Raw genomic sequence first — 22,495 nt, forward strand, 5'->3', positions numbered from 1 at the left:
TAATTATAAATGTGCCATTTAGACTCGCATTTGGTCTCCTGAACCGCCTTACCTTATGAGGAAACATGCGTTCACTGCTGCAGAAAGAGCAACTGTTCAAAGGGTAGAAACTTTACGGCGACACCGCGGAGAATTACCCGAGAATGAGCTTTTGTTTGAGCAGTTTTAAGGAGAGATCATTTTTAATTAGCCACAGGTGCGCCATTTGTGTGGCCACAAAACGCACGTGCTCGGTGTTTAATAAACAGAAGAAAGACACAACAGCACATTTCAATTTTAAGAAAGTTTCCAGTGTTGTCAGAGCTGACTCTCTTGTGGTGAAAATGTTATCAAAACGAACGCAGCGGCTGTAGAAGGCTCGCTTTAGCGCACCGGGAGTGTGTCTAATTTTGGAAAACATCTTAAAATGAGGAGCCATCTCGGCGCTGCCAATATCATGCACCATCACTGCAATTTCACTGATTCTAACATTAATGATATATCTGGAGAATTACTTATTCATTTTGTGCAACATTTATATACTTCCTAATGGACAATATATACAAATAAAAAAGGGATTTCCCAACACTAAAAAATAGACCAAAGTTTTTATTGTGCTCTTAAATATATCTAAACTAATATTGTTCTATTAAAAGACCATATGATAAATTTCAGGAAGTCTAAAATATGTCTGAATGTTAAAAAAGATATAATCCTTGTTCAGTATATTTGCACTTTTCACAAGGAAAGCTGTTTGGTCAGTCGGGGAGCGCCGAGAGTCAGAGACTTACAAGGAAAACTGTTCAAGTGCATCTTCTCTAAATGGAGAAGCCTTGCGATTGTTGAATTGAATTTATGGCTTGCATTCTTTAGAGGTCAATTCCCCCTGACCTCCCGAGAAAGTTAAGGAAGAACTAATTCCCCGGCTACAGGGAGGCCAGCAACGGTGTTTCTGACATTAAAAAACAGCCAGAAATATAAACGAGCAACAAAAATGTGTAAAGGTATAATGGGACACGAGCGACAGCTTCAAATAAACTTGTCCACCTCGCAGGCAGAGAGGCGAACCCTACCGGGGCGCACATCGCTGTCAATGAATAGTACCGCTGTGTGGACAGAAGTGAAACTGCCACCGGCAGAGGAAAGTTACGGGACATGTAAACACAAACACGATAGCGCTGTCAACCTTTACATTTGGAACAGTTGAATACAAATCGCCTCTTGTTTACTGAGCGTGTTATCGGTGACAGCAGTCCGGGTCGGTCTTAACGCTCCGGTTTACACTGAACAGCCTGCTGTGTCCGCTCGCACGGCTTCGCGCTGCTGAAATAAACAAAGAGGGAAGAAAACGTGATTTCAAACCTTCAAAAATGGTTCAGGTTGTCTCAGAGTTGAGTTTTGACGAAGTTAAATGTTGAATTGAACGCAGATGCACCAGTTCTGAGGTGAACCCGAGCTGCAGCATCGCGCCACTCTGCTCTCGCGTGTACGACTCCGCTTGTTTTGGTGAAAGCGACGCATCAAACAATCGCTACACTGAAAGTTTGTCAGTCATCCTCGCCGTTACAAAATGTGCGAACCCGTGAACGCGTAACACCAAAGTAACTTTCTAAAACAAAAAAAAGAATATGTTGAAGCGAAACGCGCGCACGGCGCAGGAACAGTTTAGTGACAGCGCGCTCGAGTTTTAGGAATCAGCAATAAAACACAAGGTGAAAATAGCAGGACAACACAGAGCATGTTGAAAAGTAGAGAGAACGTGTTGTTTACCTTGATGACCTGAGCCGTGGAGAAGATATTCATGCGTCCGTTCCCGTGCGTAAACACTACTAGACGAGGCTTCACTTTGTAGAGAATAACCACTGAGCTATCTGTTGAGCGAAAACTTAAGTCTGCTCACCCGGGGCCATGTGAGGGGCTCCCGTGTACTCTCTGTGAAGTTCAGCTGTCCAAAACTACAAGTAGATTTTGTTGTTCGCCTATCTGTTCTTTATCTCTCTCTCTCTCTCTCTCTCTCTCTCTCTCTCTCTCTCTCTCTCTCTCTCTCTCTCTCTCTCTCTCTCTCCCTCTCTCTCTCTCTCTCTCTCTCTCTCTCTCTCCCTCTCCCTCTCTCTCTCTCTCTCTCTCTCTGTCTCTCTCTCTCTCTCTCAGACAAGAGCAGACGATGGGTAGAGCTGCTGTCAATCTTGGCAATCAATGCGTGCAGCCATGTCGCAAGTATTCAAAGCATTTCCCGTCGTGCAACATCAGAAAGTGAGCGGCCAGGGCATTGATCTGAGGAAGGCAAAGAGGCAGGACTCCCCCCTCCTCCTCCCAGACAAGAGACGAGAGAGAGAGCGAGAGAGAGAGAGAGAGAGAGAGATTTGTGGCAAAATGAAAGTGGAGAAAGGGAGGATGGTTGTTTTAGTCAGTTCTAAAGGCTTACTTAAATGAACATCTCTTACAGGTGCAGCGACTCCAAAGTTAAGGATGACTTTCTTTCCCTGATGGAGATGCTGCTCCTTTCCTTTCGTGGCACAGTCACACGTTTTATGTATTTTGTTGCAGGACAAATAATGCACGGACCCTTCCAACTTCAGTAAAAGTGTTTAAAAATGACCGTTTATTGAGAGAACAATGGGCTCAGCTGACATGAGTTATTGCGAGCATGTGACAAACCCTGTAAGAAGAGTGCAGGGGCTGCTTTACACTCGTGTGATACAACAGCATGTATTTGCAGAAATTAAATCAGCACCTGAGATATAAATATATCTGTTCTCTCTCATGACTTTTATATGACGATATAAGAAACAAGGCATTTTGATTTACACACTACTCAGAGGTCTCCCAGCTTCTCTACAGATATTTGCATATTTCATGGCTTTTCTAGAATTTAAAATAATTATTTTTGACGGATTGTCCGATAAAAAGTGCGTCCAACATATGCATTCCTCTCGACATGCATAGCGCTTACTTCACGTATATATCATAAAGAAATGATCACGTTCAAAAAAATTATGAAAAAAACAATCCTCGTGAAGGGTCAGTTTTCAGAGGCATACAATTAAGATACCAGATTTTAGAAATAAAATAAATGATTCGTGTGTAAAAACAAATATAATGTGTGTAATGGGACAAGTGAAAACGTTATTTTCCACATCACATTTAACTTTTAACTTTCATATATTGGCACATTTTATTTCTTATTTTTTGTATAAAATCCTAAAAGCGGGTTTAACACAGTATATATCACTAAAATAATCAATTATTTCGTCAGTACGTTAATGCATACTCAGTTAATGTCACGTTAGACTGATTACATTCATTTCAATAAATGCTGTATTGTGTTTTAAAACAGATCCGTTTTACATCTTAAAATAAAGCAAAGGTCCAGCGGCTGACCCAGGAGACGCTTTTACAATGAGACACTTATCTGTACTGAATGAGCATGTGTTTGAAATTATCAGCTGAGTTTGGAGGAGGCCCAGATATGTCAAACACAGAAAATAAACCACGATAGGAACGTTCAGAAATCAGAGAACAGTCCGAATAGAAAGACAGGAGACAGAGACAGCTGACGGAAAAAGTTATAATCTAGAAATCAGCAGCAGCATTTTATGACAAGCAACAAAAAAGCCCAATACACATTACAACACTCACTATAAATCCTCCATTCAACATGCCTTAAGTGCCATAACAGCAGATTACAAGGGATCACATCATATAAATAAGAAAGTACTTACAAAGAGAGGAGACAGCAGGAGGAAATTCTGATTGTTAACTGCAGAGTCACATAGAGCTACAAGAGGGAGGAGAAGCAGAGAAAGAGAGAGGGAGTGAGTGACAGAGAGAGGGAGAAAGAGAGAGCGAGAGGAAGAGAGAGAGAGAGAATTGGCCACACAACTCATCCACAACACCGTATCAGCTCAGACCCCCGTGTGCCTCACTTTCCCTCGTTCTTTTTTTTTTTGATCAAGGGGAAATAAAAAGCACCACATCTCCATCAAGGAGCATCACACAATGTTCAATGCGCCTCAATTCATTTTCCTTTCAGCTGTAAGTCTGTACTCTCCCTTATTTGTTTTTTGCTGCAGTGTGAGCGAGAGTGTGTGTTAATTCCACTGCTGAAATGTGCTTGAGAGAAAAGAAAAGAAAGAGAGACCTACCTTTCCGAAAGAAACTTTTTCTGCAGTTCTGCGGACTCTTTCAACAATGTAAACCCATAACACGTGTCACCTATTCTACCAATAAAACAACCCAAACACAGTGAAAGACCTCAGCATGATAAAATACTTCTGCAACAGTCTAACCTTTTTATTTGTCAGATGAATGCATGATGATTCATATCTGCTCTGTGTGTGTGTAGTCTCCTTCGGAGCGGACTTACCGCGACTGAAAGGCGTGTTTTACGTGGCTCATACGCCACCTTTTGGCCACTGCCGGAAACACTTGCAGAAATCCTCGCGCCTGCAAAAATCAGATGACTGTATTGAAGACAAAACCAGAGAATTTGGACCACAACACTCTATTACACAGGCTCCTTGTAAAGAGTGCATCTTAGCAGTGAAATAATGCCCTTTAAATACTTGAGTTATCAACTTTGGGACTGCATTGCTGCTTTGAAAATGATGTTATTTGTATCTGTAAAAAAAAAATGATGCAAAAAGACATGACTCATTGCATTTGCCTGTTGTGGGTTTAACCATCAGGCTAACATTGACACATGATCACTTATGGGTGCAGCTGAGCAGGTGCCAGTGGGTGCGAGTTCGTTCTGAAAACACAAATATAGACAACTATTTCTATAGAGGTGACTGTAATGGCTTCCTCTTTATAGCTCAGATGGTGGAGTGCATGATGCCTGCGTGGAGAGCACAAGACAGTGTAACTTGTTGGGGGGTAAGGCAGACACATTTGCATACCCTGTGAGTCTTTGATGCATCTTGAAATTCAAGTCTAGCCCATAAATATTTGAAAAGGAGAGTGCATAAAAATCAACATTTTTGTTACATTAAATTAACATGTGTTCTTCTCCTGTTCTGCATGGTTAATTAGAGAACACCATTCAGTCAGTGAGTGACGATGGAGTGTGTGTGTGTGTGTGTGTGTGTGTGTGTGTGTGTGTGTGTGTGTGTGTGTGTGTGTGTGTGTGTGTGTGTGTGTGTGTGTGTGTGCTTGCGTGCAGCCAGAGCAGGTTTCAAAGGTGTGCAGCTGATTCATGAACAGAAATTCAGTGGTTTTGCATTCCTGATGGGGACTTACAATTACCTGCATTATAAAAGAAGATGATTAGAAAAGTGACTTCAAAACTTTGAGTGTGACTCGACACCAATAAAGCATTTGTAAACTATGAATAGATATTTATTACACACCATAAATAACACTGTATGATGCAGTTATGGACATTATTTAAGTGTTTACTGATGTCTTTGTTCAAATCAATTTCAATTCGATATATTTTGTATCGCCTAAAATCAGAAATTTGATCAACATAATAGAGTTAAAACACATTCAATTCATATGATATAAATAATTAATGGAAAGAGAGTAGTAAGCAGAATAATGATGGAAAAATAAATCGAACAGATCATAACAGTGGATATCATGGAATAGTCAACTCACTGGTGTATAAACAGACAATATATGTTGGATAACGTGCTTTAACATCGTTGTAGTGAAATACAGGATAATCAAGTAGTTTGAAATACATTTATAACCAGTTGTTAAGCTGCTGTTCATGTGAACAGTACAACACACTGTACAATTAATTGTTAGGGGCCAGTGCATAAATATCTTAGAATTGCTATTTATTAGCCTGTATCATTTTTAACTCTAGCCCTAACATATAACAAGGATTGGCATGTGTGCATTATCCCATTAAAAAATGATGTATTAATAAACCAGGCATATCTTTAATTCATATATTCTTAATCAGCATGTGTAGCTATGTATCCTGACTTAGAACATGTCCTGATGAGTAGACACACCTTTATTACGTTGTCAACATGCTTACAAGCATTCTATTATTGACAAGTGATGGAATAGCAGCAGACCTTAGCTCAAGAGGCGATGAGGCTTCTGGGGAAAAGAACATTTCGGCAGCTCTGCTCATTAATGACAGTGAGCACAATAAGTGTCTTGGAGATACAGACATATGTGTTTCCAACATGTTGTTTCTGAATGCAAATAAAGGCTATTGTTGGTCTTGCTTTGTAAACAGTCACACGGCTCTTGTTAAAGTACCGTCCTGAATGTCTGTTGGGTGCTCTATGAAAAGTGTAAATGTGTAACGTACCGTAAGGAGATCCTCAATGACAAGAAATGACACAACCCTACATAAACGTCTGAACATCCTGACCTGCAATCAGTGAGACGACTCTTGCCAACGGTCACAACCGCTGACACGAACCGACACAACTTAGTCATTATTGAATGCCAAATATATGCAATTAACTCTGACACTATTTGCATGCATGCATATCGCCTCTCTCCCAATTGGACTTGTAAAGTGGGACGCTCTGTTCTCATTAGTTGACCCAAATCTCTTACTTGTAACTTTGGATTTCATCAAAGTTTAGTCAGGATCTAATATTTCCTTTCAAGTTAACAGAGAACCACTGATTAATCATGTTGAAATAAGGAGAGCAACATGCCAATTCTAATTATATACTATATCAGGGACACCATCATACAGCCTGTGCCAGCAGTACTACAAATATCAACTCTGTAGTATTCATGAATACACTCGAATCCAATGATTTATGGTACTGTATATGTGATGTAGTTCAAAATACATTACCTGCTCTGTGTTATTTAAGGCCCGATCAAGAATCTGGTAAGGTGAAAACTTCCTCTTCTTCTTCAACAATTTACATTTTTTGTTCTGCAGCTACAATCTTTGTACGTCATCTCAGGTTATGGTCTCATCTGACGATTGTTACCAAATATAAAAAAATAAAAAAAATAGATGGTGATGGTGCACAGTAGATCCATAGATGCATGCGTAGCCTTTTAGTTTGAGTCAGTGAACATAGTAGCTACATTTCACTTAGATGAGTGTGTATGTGTGCACGAAGCTGCTCGATTAAAGAGGAGGCCCTGGGGCATTTGGTTCATTTACAAAGCAATTGCTTTTATGTACAAAAAGCCCAATTCACTGTAGGTATTGTAAAAGCCTTCCGTTTAAGGGACATGGGATTAATTCATTGTTTAATGTAACACAGCACTTTCTGAACACACACTTAATCATTCATGTTTAAGGAATTGTGTTCTCTTACTGTTTAATATATCAAGCAGCTAAACGTATTATTCAACATTTAATATTTTGACAATTGTATCATCTCCTGAATGATAGTGCAATTGTAAAACCTTTGAAATCAAAGATGACACAAAGGCATTGTTTCAGTGACTACAAATGGTTGGGTCAATGTGGTGCTGCATGAATGAAATGTAGCCTTCTCTCTATTCTTTTTATGGCATGCACGCACGTTCGAAAGAATATTCAGTGATTCCTAACTCTTCAATTATTCAACAAATCACCATTCCATTTCTTACATATTCAAAAATGTACCGTATGTGGAGCTTGAAAATGATAAAACAGCATAAAATACTATTTTGAAATCAAAGCACCTATTGCATCGGCTTCCTTGGTTTTGTATTTTTACAATTGGACTACAATCTGGATCCCCACTAGTGCCCAAAGGAGGTGCCGGCTGTGTTTCCACTGTAGTCTAATCCTCAGACATTCACGGCAAGTAACAATAATATTTATGTGATGGAAATATGTATCACCGGGAATCAGTGCAGGATTTCTCCTTTCTCTTCCCCCATCGGGGGAAAACTGTGAATATGTAACACACAGCAGTGTGCAGTGCAGTGAACAATATAGACCCGAGTCCACGGTCGGACTCCTCAGCATGGTCTCAAAGGGCTCTTCCTTCCAACATCGAAAAGGAAACCTGACAAATGAAGTCAAAGCTTTAACCTGCCGAGTGCCACTTAACTTTAGACATTGACAAGTGGCACTTTGACTTCTGTGATTTAAAATGAGACATTATATTTACTGCTGCTGACTGACTTATCTTTTAATCACTTTTTCAAAAACTACTCTGTACCAACATCCCTGTCAGGAAACTGAGCAGAATGTTCTCTCTGCATCTGTGAATCCAGTATTTAGTTACAGATGAATGCGTGAGGCCTTGATTGCCTTTAACAGAACAACACCCAATTAGCATAATAGGCCCTCTTTCATTCTCTTTGAAGTCCAGAGCATAGAATAACAAATGTATATGAACCATCAGCCAAACGTCAATACATGGAAATGCCACAATCCTCAGTGGAGGGTATTGGGTGAATTTTTGCAGGAGGGGAAAAACATCCCATTTTATTGCAAAATAAGCAGAACAGAGGATGCGATGGGTCTCCTAGCCACCAGGGCCAGCAGACGCTGTGGGGCCCCCGATCCTGGAGGAGAGATGGAGGCAGGGAGGATGTGGCTGCCGAGGGAGGTGCAGCGTCCTCTCTCAGGTGTTTTCAAAGCGCACTACGATGCAGACGAGTGAAAGTAATTACTCTCCAATTAAAGATAAAGATGTCACTTGGGAGGCAGCCGCATCACAACGGCTCACTATCATACAAGCAAAGGAAGGCGTGGGCGATGTATCCATTAAAATGTGTGTGCATCACATCCTATCAGCGTATGTTCCGCGGGGGATTCATGATAAATGTAACACGATAAATGTTTGTGTTGAAAACCGCAGACGCACCGTCGCACTTTCTGTTGAAAAACATTTCCTCTATATTCTGTTTTTCTGGAATCAGAAGGTCAATACGTGTATCTCTCAGAGGTTTCTTTTACAATTGCAATGGAGACATAGTTCATGATTTAAAGATATGAATTCTGTACTTCAGAATCCAGAGTTATTAGTATCCACCTTCTTGGTTGAAAATACACCGAATTAAAAATGCCCTTTCGAGATGGAAAAAGCTTTGAACTTAAGAAACATTTCAAGAAGCCTTTTTTTTTGTATTGAAGGTTCACCTCCTTTGAGCATGCCATAGTTTGGTTCCCTTTTCAAATAATAGAATGAAGTTTAATAGGTCAAGGCAATCAATGTGGAGGTTCAAAGAGAATCTCGGAGCTGTGATGAGTACACATTTTGTACTTTTCCTCTGTGCATGATTAGAATAAAGATGCGGTCGATAAACGCATCAGAGAAATATAAAAAGGAACAAAGGCTAGTTTAGGTTGAAAGTTAATCATTTAAGTAACAGCTGCTTTTCTAAATCGGACTAATTTCTCAAACATGCCAATTACAAGGCAGTGTAAGCCGTCATTAACAGAAGGTCATATATTATAGAATTCCCCTTTAAACATCGTGTCATTATATTATTGTGGCTGATGAGATATTGTCATCGAACAGATGAGAATTTGCAACTCATTCCAATAGCAATTAAATAAAATATTTTTAAAAAATCCATATGCGAAGAAAATTGTATTGTGTTAATATCTTTAATATTCACTTTTTTAAAATAAATTTCCATTGTGCAACCTTCCCCAGTCACACAGAAAATATGTTAAAGGTTATTTCCATCCTGATGTAAGCAAAAATAAAATTCATTTTGGCAAGCTAAAAGCAGACTGGCAGTGCTACAGGCACATACATATGATATTTCAAGTGGTTTGGTGTAAGAATATTATCTTGAGTTTTGACAAAAATACTACCATCATGACACATTTAGTACCTCTGGTTCTTAACATTCTGTACCTGACAAAAACAAAAACAAGTTCCCAGTTGCAATCACACTGCGAGTAATAGCCATTCAGTGATACCTTGAAACCGTGATACAGTGTACAATTCAAAGTGCAATAACATGTAGAAAATATTATTATGAGATTAACATTTGTTAGACGCTTCCAAAGTTAATTCGGACAGCAGGTCCCGTTGCAAAGTCTTGCATTTTCTCGTTGCTTTCAGCAACACTTGAACGAGTCAACGCTGCGTGAGCCTCATCAGGTATGTAAAATGTTGAGTACAGTTCTTGTACTGCTGTATATAGAAAGACGTAAAGTGTCCAAAAATCCTCTTTTCTCCCCAAATGCTTGTTGTCATTGTGGAATAGCACCTCAGTGTCCAAAAATAGCTTGAGCTGAGAAGTGATAAAAGAGAAAGACAACATAAGACAAGAACAGTACATATCAGGAAATACACGATAACCACAACAGCAGCATCTCTCCAATTTACTTTACTTTCATTTATCTTTTGGAGTCACAAATAAAGGAATGCCTTTTAAGACATTGTTGCTGTCCATGCCAAAAAATAATATTTTTTTCCTTGTAATATAGTCGAGAGTATAATAGTCAAGCAAACATGTGATTCTCCACAATAAACTGAAGCCACATTATTAAAAGGCAGAGTGAAGAACAATCATTATCACACAAAATGCAATAAACAGCTGTCACACAGATGAAAAAGCCAAAGAATGAATGAATACAAGAGTAAGTAAAAAATACTTTCTACATTATGTACTGATGCATTCATTGCGCACACAAAATAAATCTCCTCATAACCTCCTCTGCAAATTCTCTGTTAAAACATCAAGGTTTTACAGTGTATCAATGTAAAGCACATCTGTGAAGGTTGCTGCTCCTTGTTGCTGAACAGATATGCAGACACACTACAATTGTTAACAACAGAGTAACTTGATAACCACCGAGTCCTTCTATTAATATAAGTCCAAATAGTAAATCCTTGATATCATTCTGATGGACACACAACTGTGGCAGACAAACTTTTATGAACCAACTACACGTCACAGCCCACCTGAACATGGAAGGAAAGAGCTGAAGTAAAAAAGGTTCAGACAAATCAAACACAGTACGACAACACACAGTAACGCATGCAGTCACGCAATTTCTCAAGGGACGAAGATTCAAGTCATGCCTGTCTGACAACGAGTCATTTCATGCTTGAAATGAGTGTGATGCAGCGTTCTTGTCAGAAGAAGTGATCTTCTGACAAGAACGCTGCATCACACTAAAGGGTCAAAGGTCAAATGCAGCTAGATGGACACTCTGTTACTGTACGTGTGCCCATGTGCTGATATTTATGTACGTGTGCCCATGTGCTGCACATTTGCTGATCTCCATCCAGAAATGTATTTCCTAATATATGCTGTATATCACAAAAACTTCAGAAACTACATTAGTAATCAAATATGTGTCATTATTGGCTGGTGGATGGAAGTGTTTTAATAAGGCAGCAAAATGACACAGCCCCCCTTTCTGCATTAACAGTAACAACGATGATATCTGCTTCTGACTTATCGCTGCCAGACTACAGATGGGGAGCTAATTGGTGCTGTGAATGCAGCTGTGCCGACTACTGAACTGTCAAGGTGCTAAATCAAAAGGTGTCTCTTTTGTTAATTATACACAATGCTACAAACAGTCATGTTCCTTTGAGCCCTTTCTTTCCTCAACCATCCATAAATATTTTGGCAGTGGTACAAAAAGAAAAAAAAGAAAAACAATTTACACACAATTATCACAGTGGGATGAGCAGACTGCCTGCAGATGTTTGTTTTGATTATAATGGGAGCAGAGGCAGGGCTTCCCTAACCTAGACAAGATGTGTTTCCTACAATCACAACAGAGCAGTGAGCATGCAGTGAGGTGCAAAGCACACAGGAGCCCTGCGTTAGAGAGAATTAGTGAGGCCTCGAAAACATTAGCACCGTAACGCATGCAGTTATGGCCTTACTTTATTTCTCGGATTAGACAAACGTGTAGTGAATTCCGTTGCTTAGAGGAGAGGGAGGTGCCAGAGAAACGGGAGGAAGAGGAAGAGGAGAAACGGGAGGAAGAGGAGAAACGGGAGGAAGAGGAGGAGGCGGAGGAGGGGGTGGGGGAGGAGGTGGAGGGATGTTAGCCTGTGGTGGAACTACGGAGGAGAGGACAGAAGGAAAACAGAGAGAGAGAAAATAACATTGGTTTGTTAGTCAAAGGGCCGGTTCTGGGGAAGTTTTAAGGCACAACGAAAGCTGGAACTGGTTGAGAACCACACAGTGTTGTTGTTGTTGTTGTTTTCTGAAAGGACACAACTTCCTGTCTTCTGCGTACTGATGACACTGAGGGTGGGCGGCATGAATAAAATCTAATACCACGGTATATGGTGTAATGATACTGTTTTCCTGGAAAGTCTGTTTATAAACGTATTTTTAGTTGAAATAGCTATAACTGTAACGAGGAATATGTGTGTTGTTATCCAATAAAAGAATACCTGACAAATCAAAGTACTCCATCACACTCTTTAAATCCAATAATGCCCTGAGGCCGTCCTGCTTAATGATCTGCAGAATTGTCCACCATGGCGTGATACAACTGGATACATTAAAGGGATAGCTATCACAGCATTAACAAGGGGCTAGCCGATGCATTGATTAGTTGATAGACAGAAAATTAATCAGCAACAATTTTGATAAATAAATCCCTGTAAAAATGTTTTGGGACTTATGGTTGAACAAAAAGAGCAATTTCAAGATGTCACGTCGCCGGGGAATAAATTCAATGAATCAAAGAAATGAATTGATAAATTATCGAAAATAATAGTTACAGTCAGTATAACGACAAATATCTGACAGCTGACACATTTCTATTGTCTTACAGGATATATTTTCACATATTAACCAACTCTAAATCATATCCAGTGATGAAAGATACTTTGAAAAAAAGGCATAGTTGCAAAAACACGAAAATGTAGATTTAAAAAAATGTCACTAAACAGCATAAATATAATACACCATCAAAACCACGATGTATGAAGATTAGGGTTGCAACTTACAATTATTTTCATCATAGATTAATCTGCCACAAATTCTCTCAAATCAACTAAAAGTTTTGTCTGTAAAAGGTCAGAAGATAGTGAACATGTCTGTTATATCTTAGATGTCGTCTTAAAATGTTTGTCAGACCCATCTGTACAAAGCCCCCCAAATATTAATTATAATCATATCACAAAGAAAACCATTAAATCCTTTCATTAGTTTGGCACTGTTACTTGAAAAAAATAACTGAATTGATCATTGATTACGAAAGTAATGGAGGTGCTCCTCTCTTACTCTGTTATGTAAAACAAATCCACGCGTGTAGATGCAGAGTACATGCACGAACACCTCAGATCTCAAACTCATGGGCTTTTGTTTTTACAATATAAAATTAATTATAAATATAATTATAATATAATTATAAAATAGTTATTAACATCAACGCGATTTTAGGTAACGTGTGTTTGTCCTTAAGAATCCTAACAGATAAGCATTCGAAGGTCTTTGATAAGAAAAAGGTCATTAGGATGGTACATGTTGGTCTCATCTCAATTGAGATGTGCAACATTCTTTTCAGCATTTGAACATTTCAACGGCTTAAAACACAAGAAAGCAATGAATAGTTGAAGAGGTTTATTTTGTAGAGTTTTTCCAGCACTAAATTAGAGATTCCTTTCAATATCCCTGACAAGTAATCACAGAAATACCAAAAGATAAATAACAATTTTGAATATGAAAGTCAACAATCAAATACACCCTTTTAATATTTACTGTAGGTAATTGCAGTGCTGCATATTCCTGCTTTCATGCTGGCATTATTGAAGTCTCTCATGCATAATACCGTGATAAAAACCTCTTCTTTTAATTCAGGGATTTGAAAGTGCACCAGCATACCTTACTTTAACACCAAAGGAAGAGAAAGTCATTGATTCAGTCTCTGCTGACAAGATGCCACCAGTTATACTCCCTGACATTTCTCTATGCTGGAAATAATGTTATAATTGTTGACTTTGCCTCACTGTGCATATTAAGCTTCCACACACGCTGACAGCTTGAGTGTTACTGTGTGTGACAGATATATGTGTGCAGACTTGTGTGTGTGTGTGTGCGTATATGTGTGAGTGAGGCAGACAGACTGACAATCTGCTGCAGCTCCAGTGAAAATGAACTTGCCTGTCTGCTGTAGAGTATGAAAGAGATGAAAAGTGAGCGCAGCGTCTTTTATGCAGGTTCACAGCTGCGTTCAAAGCAGCAGCAACGGTATGCAGAGGGAGAGTCGAGTTTGACTGGGTTATTGATCAGCACACAAAATGGCCTCATCAAGCTATTCCTCCCCTGTCTAAAAGATTCTACATGGATTGCAATTAGAGACTATCTGAGCTCCTAAGAAGGACTGATGTTCAGTTATTAGGAAATGAACGGCCTTATTGCTTGACTCTGCACCTTACGCCCTTCTCATCTCCACTCCATCAATCCAGTGTTCGTGAAAGGCGGCTTCCCTCTCTTTATCCCTTCTTCAAACAAAAGATGTCAATTTGATGCATGGAGAAGTTTCACTGAAACCGTCAGCGCTGGTGAGCTTATTATTTCTCGAAGTGTTTCTACGGAATAATGATTTCCCCGATCTTTATAAAGCAAAGATGTATAACCTCCAACGATCTTCAGGCTCAAACGAACAGAACAACAATTTGTCGAATGACCAACCTGTGACTAGTTTGCTCTTGAGCGAAGCTTCCGAGGCGAGAGCATAGGACATGGTGATGATCCGCTCCTGCTCCTGCAGAGCTGAGTCGAGTGCCACAAGCCCAACATCTGGCTTGTCCACAGTCACTGTGGGTGCTAGGTTTTGCACACTGTCCCGTGCACAAAGACATAAAAGACAAAGTTAACAAAGCATGATGCATTGGTAATAATGTGGAAATGCAGCGAGATGTCGGTATAGGGTGAATGATTGAGTGCCAATAAAGGGCTTGAACTTGAGCATTTTGGTGTAACTGGTTGTTTGGCTCACCACAAGGCCTTCCTGAAACTCCAGAATCAGCTGTTTCTAAGCAACAATTGAATGCAAAATGATTTGATTTTATTTACCTGGACTTGGCCAAGATGCTCTTGATGCGCTCCACCTTACGATGCCGATCCTCCACCTCCTGCGGACTGAGAGGCTCCTCGGGCTCTGAATCCACATAGCGCTCCGGGATCAATACTTTCTGAGGCTTGGAAAGCTACACAAAACAGAAATGCACTTTTTACTTTGAGCAGATACTTTATTTTAGCTGCCCTTACAAAGTGCGTACTGTTCCATGCAGTATGCATTCAATTGGGACACACTACTTCATCATAACACTGCACCTTGAACCTTGAGGATTGTGGGTCAGGATAGCCAGACCAGCATGCTGGCTTGATCCAACAATACGGACCAGATAGCAGCTGCACACGGCAGCTAATAGGTCCGGGCTGCAAGCTCTTCATTGCAACAGTATTTTGTTCAACAGATCATTATTTGTAAGTTGGTTTAAATAATGTCAGATGTCTGTCAGTTTTCTTCCACCTCATTTGTCTGCCTCACAGAACAAGCACCAGGCAGTTTGTTTTCACACCACTGAACAAAAGGGGGGGGGGGGGGGGGGGTGGATGATGATGACACCACGATCTTTGCACCAACAAAACAAGAAATCCCTTCATGTCCAACTGAATATGTGTCTGAAATGTGTTCACTGCACTACATGCCTTGGAATATAACCAGCGATCCAGTTCAGGCTGACAGTTGATGTATACCATCTTGCAGGACGACATAATAAATTCAATAGGTTGAATAAAAAGAGCAATCTTAGCGTTTTGGGTGTGCAAAATCTTCTTTTTTACTTGTTTGACTGTGGTTACATTGCACCCCAGCCCTTTTTTGTCCTCGGTTGAGCTTTACGTTTTTTCTATTAGTGTGCATTCATTATATATATATATATGTTGAATAAACTCATTTGCTATATTTCTCCGCAGGTACAAATACAACTTACCTCTTTGTTAAGGTCCAGGTCATAGTCTAGTGGCTCCAGGTCCACCTCGTGGGCAGGAGGTGTTGTGGCCGTGGAGCGCAGGGTCAGCCATTCGTCAGAGCGGGAGCGCGGCCTCTCTTTGTGCTCGGTAGGTGTTTCCTGCCCCTGAACGCTCCGAACTCCCTGTGCCTCCTCCCCTTGAACCGCCCTCTCCAGCAACTGTAGGTCAAACTCCTGCTCTCTCTTCCACTGGACAACACACAAAGACAAAACAAATTGACTGTGAAACACATTACAGGATGCTGCCATCAGCAAATCATCAAGTCCATTTGAAAATGACTTGTTTCATTTGCCTTTACACATAATTTCATGGAACAAGTTCTGTACAACACACTGGTTATCACTGGTATGCTAATGTGATTTTAAAGGCTGCAGAGAGAGTGTGTGTGTGTGTGTAAGTGTGTGTGTGTGTGTGCGTAAGTGTGAAAAGGGGGAAAAGAGGGAGCATGCATTGATTTGAGTATGCTTAATCTCTCAAATCACAACATGCATGTAAATGCTCTACAACAGTGATAAAGAAGACAACACGATGCCATTGAGACAAACAGGAAAGACCACTTCACTCATACTGATGACATGTATTCAAAGACAAATATATCACAAATAAAAAACATGGCAATATGAGTCCATTCGAAAATAATGTTTATTTATTTGCAAACATTCACATTTGAAAAATAAAGCATTCTTATCACGAACAATTCATATAATTACTTCTGTATTAATATCAGAGAAAGACACTGGGCGAACAATGAAATCACTTAACCTATAATTTGATATGAAATGCTCGTCATAAACATTAGTATTGCCTAAATAAAAGGCCTCCTCTCAAAAAGACTGGGAAGTGGTTAGTGGTTGGCCCCGGTCCATAAACACTCAGAACATCTTTATCTGCAATTAAGTCAAAAAATAAATGCCATGAATAGATTTAGATGAGTAGGCTTAAAAAGGCATTGCTCAATGTATGTCAATGATTTGGTCAGTAGAAAATAAGAATGCTCTTTCTTTCTCTGTCTCTCTGTCTCTCTCTCTCACACTCACTCACACACACACACACACACACACACACACACACACACACACACACACACATATATATATACAAATGGACTGCTTAGAGACAGCAGCAGCACTTCATTGAAGAACAGCAGGCATCGATATCGAAATGAAGAGAGAGAGGAATCTAGCAGCGGTTTGTGCTTTCCGAATAACCAGAGTCAGAGTGAAAGCAACCATAGTCAAGAAATTGAAAGATCAGTGAGGAGAGGTGAAACTGGATGGATAAAACAAGGTTAGGGTCTATAACAAGTAGTTATGGAAAAGTAGCCATGAATGTGAGCGGTTGAAGGCATTGACGGCCCATGTCTGTAGTAATCAGTGCGTTATGTGTTTGATTGGCAAGATATGTTATTTGTAAAGCTTTTGAGGAATAATACCTTTTCCTATTCATTGTCAAATTTAATTATTTCCACTTCATAATAAACACTGGTACACATTTCTTGAGCTACAGTCAGTTGTTAAAGAGACAGTTCACCCCAAAAATCAAAAATACATATTCTTCCTCTAACTTGTAGTGCTATGTATCAATCTAGCTTTGGTGTGAGTTGCCTAGTTTTGGAGATATCGGCCGTAGAGATGTCTGCCTCCTGCTACACTATTAGATTATCTGTGCACCAGATAGCTCCAAAGCTAGGCAACTCAAACCAAAACGATCAATGTCGATAAATAGCACAACAGGTGCAAAGAGGAAAAAAAAGGTATTGATTTTGGGATGAACTGTCCCTTTAAGTGTAAAGCAGAAACTGTTATCCACTGATCTGTATAGGCCTTTTTCATAGAAGACATTTTGACATTTGGAAAAGCACAGATGTAAATAATGAGAATAATGTTTGCCGCAATCCATTCAGCAGCATCAGGGTCTCAGTGTCCTGCATGTTGGCTCACTGCCCCACTCTTATGGCTTACTGGGACACTTGAACCAAACAGAGCCATTGTTAATGTTATTAGTAACTGTGCTTTTCCTACTACGAAAAGTCAAAATGTCTGTTGTGAAAAAGGCGTATTAAAGTTTGAGAACAACATGCATGAATTGAGCACAGTTAGAGCCACACAGTGAATTGCCACACAACTCTATTTGAATGTGTTGTTATCAACTTTGTGATGTCAGGAACTAAGAAAAGACAGACTACGTTAAGTAAAGGCACTCATTACTACTGTAGATCGCCACTCTCGGTTTGGTGGTCGTCATGCATGGGAGAGTGACGTGTGATACTGCTCTAGTAACATACTGATCCCAAGTCTGCTGAAAGTGGGCGCGAGGAAGAGGTGCGCGGCGATGAAGAGGCGTGGCGGTCTCCATGGCTCAGTGTGCGTTTGCGCTGGCGGACGAGGGCCTTCTGGTGCCTCTTCATCCTCTCCAGCTGCTCATCAGCACTCATCTTCCCCCTCTGCTGCTGCACCGGGTCCCCAGAGTACAGACGCTGCAAGGCACTTGTTGGTCTCTCCTGAGAGGAGCAAAGAGAGTTGATAACATGAGCAAAAGGTGCAGCAGAAGGCAAAGAAGTGAAAGAAAATGAAAACAAACCTAACATGAAGGTAAAAGCTCATGGTGATAAGGAATGAGAAAGGAACACGGTAGACAATTCAGTTTTCATACAGAGAGAATCAGATACGCAGTGTACACAATGAAAAATGTCCAGACCCAGTGCTTATTTTCTCATCTCCAGAATATTGCTGATTCATAGGGAATTTTACCATTTGATTTTTAAACACTGGAAAATATGACTATCGAGATCGGAATCTGAAGATAATGTTGTAAAAATGATCACAATATTTTTTGAGTGATTTATTTAATTAGATTTTTTTTTACAAATTATACAAACCATCTTTTAAATGCTGTTAAATTGAATCATCTTGGGTTTAAAAATCATAATTAACTAAAATGCTACAATCCAGCAAACAAGCTTATCTCCGTTTGCTACAATGCACCAGGATTTACAAATATATTTTTCTGGATTGGGAGACACTCTGTAGTACACATGGACAGGACCTACAAGTTCTGCTTCAGCAACAAGACGTCAACCATGACACCCAAGATCGTCATGTTCACGATTGACATAGGAGAGACCCCTAAAGGCCAGGACAAGAAGACAGAAGCCCACCAAAAGAAGCTGGAGGAGATCATCAACCAATACATTATTATTCATTTGTTATTAAATTCGACGAAGTTAATTGTGAGCCTCACCTTCATGCCGACAGCTGAGGCTGCTCTTCGGAGGGTCACATACGAGGAGATGCTCGAGGACTGATTCAGCCTAAGCGAGGAGCCAGCCACTCCTGAGGGAAAGCCAACAAACGTGAAAACACTGTTCTCGACTTGGCAATAAAGCCAAAAAGCTAGGGTAAATTTATTAACCCAATAAATACGCTACAGCTAAATAAATCTGTTCGACTGTACCTCTGCTAGGTAATGTCTGGTAACCCTCATGTCCAGATGCTACTACACTGATGTGGCTGGAGCCATCCCCAGCTCCCATAAGCTCTGGGTCACTCAGGAAAGGCCTAAGCTCCACCTGAGATTCAAAGACAGAGATTAGAAACAGATGAGAAACTGAAACGTCAACATTTAAGCAGCACAAACACACTCAGATTGTATGTACCTTACTGTCTCCATTGGTGTACTGGCCAATCTCTCTGTCCCTTTTGCGTTCATCTGACTGTCGTTTGAGGCCACGTACAGAAGTGTGTCTGATGACCGTTGTCTCCCGGGGCAGCGGGGGCACATCTGGGGGATCCTCATCAGGACTGTAGAGCTGAGGTAGAGGAGGTCTGGGAGGCACATCTTCCTCACCCTGCACACAAAACAACTGTTAACTATTGATAAATACCTAAAATGACACACAAGCACCTAGACTGGCCAATCATGGCATCAGCATCGGCCCGCTCTGACCAGGGTCCGACAGCTATCCGGCTCTGCTCCATAGACTCTTATGCAATGGTTTCAGATCTTCTTCATTTTCAGAATGTTTTGGGGGATTTTGAGCTCGTCATGGTTCGACGTTGTGTCGTAGTGATACTCGTTACCCGGAGAGGTGGGATGGTGATATACGCTTATGTCTGCTTCTTTTGAAATCACCTTTTTTGTTTTTTCAAAAAATGTGATAATATTTGGTGACAGTGTGGGCTCAATGGCAGCTCTGACAGCTTGACGGAGTAGCAGCAGGGGACAGGTTTTAGCAAAGGACCAGTTGGAGATGGAATATAAAAAGTTCAGTCTGCATGGTACAAAGACTAAATGCAGCTTTGCTTTTCATACAAAGATGTTTATGTAAGAACCAGCTACCTTCTGTCACAGGGGTCACTCACCCATTTAAGCCCACTGGTGATGGTTGTATCCACCCAGTGATGTAGGGGCTGCTGGCTGGGGCTGGAGGAAAGGGTGGGGGTGTGGCTACTGGGGCTGATGTGGGGGCTATGCTGCTGCTGCTGCTGCTGCTGGGACAATCTCATCTCCATAGCAGACGGGCTCCCAGACACAGAAGGCACTGATGACACCGACACTGAAGGCACAAATTTCCTCTCTGGGGAATTTGACCAACATGAACATGTAACATGAATACACACACGCTGTAAAGGCTTTCTTTTCCCCATGGGAAATGTTCAAGGCATTAGTATTGAGTATACAGTATTATTAAGAGCTTTAATGGTGCGATACAGTAGCATGACCATGTGGCTTGTACTGCATTGCACAGACAAAGCTCCAGGTGTCTCACCTGGGTTGGTAACAGAGGAGATAGTGACTTTGTAGTTGGCTTTACTGGTGCTGAGGCCTGCAATAACATCCTCAATCCTCCACAACTCTTTTCTGATCTGGACTTTATCTTTCTGCTCACAGAGGAACACAGAAACACACAAGTCTAAAAAGACACATATTCTTTAACAAACTGAAACATTTCTTGTGAACCCAGGCAATGTATTACTGATGAGAAGTCATGTAATTCACCAATTTTTAAATTTGAAGCTGATATCAACCATACACAATTCTTGGCTTTGTCTGTGCATGTGAAATCAGGAGCCAGTAATTCCTGCACACACCCGTCCGTGACAGTGAATGACTGCTTGTGTGTGTTCACAGAGAGCACTGAGCATCAGACCTGAGAGAGATCGCTGCGGTTCATCTGTCCCTGCAGGGCCGACTTCAGCCAGTCCACATCTCTCTCCAGTCGGCTGTACTCATTCCACGCGTTCTCCATCTCCTGCAAAACAAAAACAGAACACGCCCCATGTTCTAATGAGAACAGACACAGCTTTAAGATACTGTATCACATCTCGTGAGCCAATGCTTCTACAATGGTTCCAACCTGTATAGTGACACTTTACACTTATATAGTGAGATGCATATGAGAGTTATTTTTATTTAAATCATGATTTCTCACTTGATTTTTTTTTTTTAAACATCTGAACCACTTTGATCTGTTCCGTTGTTTCCAATGTTCAGTCATTCTTATATTGTACTTACAGCATCCAATGACAGCATCACAAATGTTTGAACACAACCAATGTGGTCGGAAATGTCTTTGACACTGAGAGCCCAAAATAGTCTTGTTAACTCTTGCGTCACCTTGCGGTTTATTTGAAACTGGTCTATTTTTTCTAATTTTATCACTGAATTTTTTGACTGAAGCATTTTTCAGAGCGATGGAGAAATGTACTCTTGAGTTTCTTTGTAGCCTCAGGTTTGTCCCCGAGCACTCATTTTGATAGTCAGAGTCAACCTGAAACACTGTGCCAGTTGCAGAAACCTTCAAAAGGGATCTTGTTTCCAGCCAATAAAAACATACAAGTGGTAGCATGTGCTTGTATGTAGTAGTGGACCCCGTCTAGAGTATCTCACGTCCCAAACCTAAATTAAAACTGTATATTTTAACAACTTTAACTGCATATTCCATTATAAGCACAATGAACTTGTGAGTGCAGCTTGTCTCTTACTGTGGAGACTTGCGATATCTCAGCCCTGATGTACACCACATCCTCTTGTAGTAATTTCTGCTGATAGGCAATCTTCTCAGCATGGGCCGGCTGATCTCTGTACTGCTCCATCTGCTGGTGGGAAAAATCCAGCACCGACTCCAGCTTGTCCTAGATAAGGACACGAGAGACGCCGTCATAACACAAGAAGCATTTATAGACCACACCAATACAGGCTGACACACACACACACATTTAACTACTGCTCATACAAAAGATAAAACACGCCAACTCTATATTATGCATAAAAACAAAAACCTTGTCCTCCTTCAAAGAGCGTATTCCGGCCTCTAGCTCCTGTAGAATCTTGTCTTGTTCACACAATCGACTTAATTTCACCTGAAGGAAAAACATATTGAAAAAATAAGAATGCAGGAAAGCAAAAGGATAAAATCACATTTACCTCTCTTTCGTATTAGTCTCTGTTTACCTCTAATAGCAGCACGTATAGAGTACAGCTATAACGGGACATGAAAACAGGAGAGGGATGAAACAGCGAATGGGCTGATGAGATACAGTATCTGTTTACAACAGAGGTCAGCCGCTCCATTCTAGTCTTGTTCAACTATATTCTAACAGCGCAGACGGAGAAGACGAATTGATCGTCTGCTGCCGTCTTTGCTGTCTGTAAATATGTC

The 22,495-nt window shown here is 40.5% G+C and overlaps 2 protein-coding genes across 5 annotated transcripts in view; both read right to left on the reverse strand.

Moving 5' to 3' along the window:
• Positions 1 to 2,086, reverse strand: part of sox6 (SRY-box transcription factor 6) — a 129,920-nt gene extending 127,834 nt beyond the window's left edge. For both annotated transcript variants that reach the window (XM_079285347.1, XM_079285346.1), the window contains exon 1: positions 1,750 to 2,086. The gene's annotated coding sequence lies outside the window, so the exon portion shown is untranslated. The remainder of the gene's footprint in view (positions 1 to 1,749) is intronic.
• A 7,460-nt stretch (positions 2,087 to 9,546) lies between these two features.
• plekha7b (pleckstrin homology domain containing, family A member 7b) overlaps positions 9,547 to 22,495 on the reverse strand; it is a 53,159-nt gene continuing 40,210 nt past the window's right edge. For 2 of the 3 annotated variants that reach the window (XM_079289962.1, XM_079289961.1), the window contains 14 exons: positions 22,116 to 22,196; positions 21,819 to 21,968; positions 20,984 to 21,085; positions 20,603 to 20,714; positions 20,196 to 20,410; positions 19,490 to 19,681; positions 19,288 to 19,402; positions 19,075 to 19,166; positions 18,119 to 18,334; positions 15,795 to 16,022; positions 14,872 to 15,005; positions 14,488 to 14,636; positions 11,721 to 11,900; positions 9,547 to 10,107 (listed from right to left, as the gene is read on the reverse strand). In XM_079289962.1, the coding sequence (XP_079146088.1) occupies positions 11,734 to 11,900; positions 14,488 to 14,636; positions 14,872 to 15,005; positions 15,795 to 16,022; positions 18,119 to 18,334; positions 19,075 to 19,166; positions 19,288 to 19,402; positions 19,490 to 19,681; positions 20,196 to 20,410; positions 20,603 to 20,714; positions 20,984 to 21,085; positions 21,819 to 21,968; positions 22,116 to 22,196 (1,953 nt within the window). In that variant the 3' untranslated portion in view covers positions 9,547 to 10,107; positions 11,721 to 11,733. The remainder of the gene's footprint in view (positions 10,108 to 11,720; positions 11,901 to 14,487; positions 14,637 to 14,871; positions 15,006 to 15,794; positions 16,023 to 18,118; positions 18,335 to 19,074; positions 19,167 to 19,287; positions 19,403 to 19,489; positions 19,682 to 20,195; positions 20,411 to 20,602; positions 20,715 to 20,983; positions 21,086 to 21,818; positions 21,969 to 22,115; positions 22,197 to 22,495) is intronic. The other variant, XM_079289963.1, reaches the window with a different exon arrangement.

This window comes from Melanostigma gelatinosum (assembly GCF_949748355.1).
Source record: "Melanostigma gelatinosum genome assembly, chromosome: 2".
Taxonomy (NCBI): Eukaryota; Metazoa; Chordata; class Actinopteri; order Perciformes; family Zoarcidae; genus Melanostigma; species Melanostigma gelatinosum.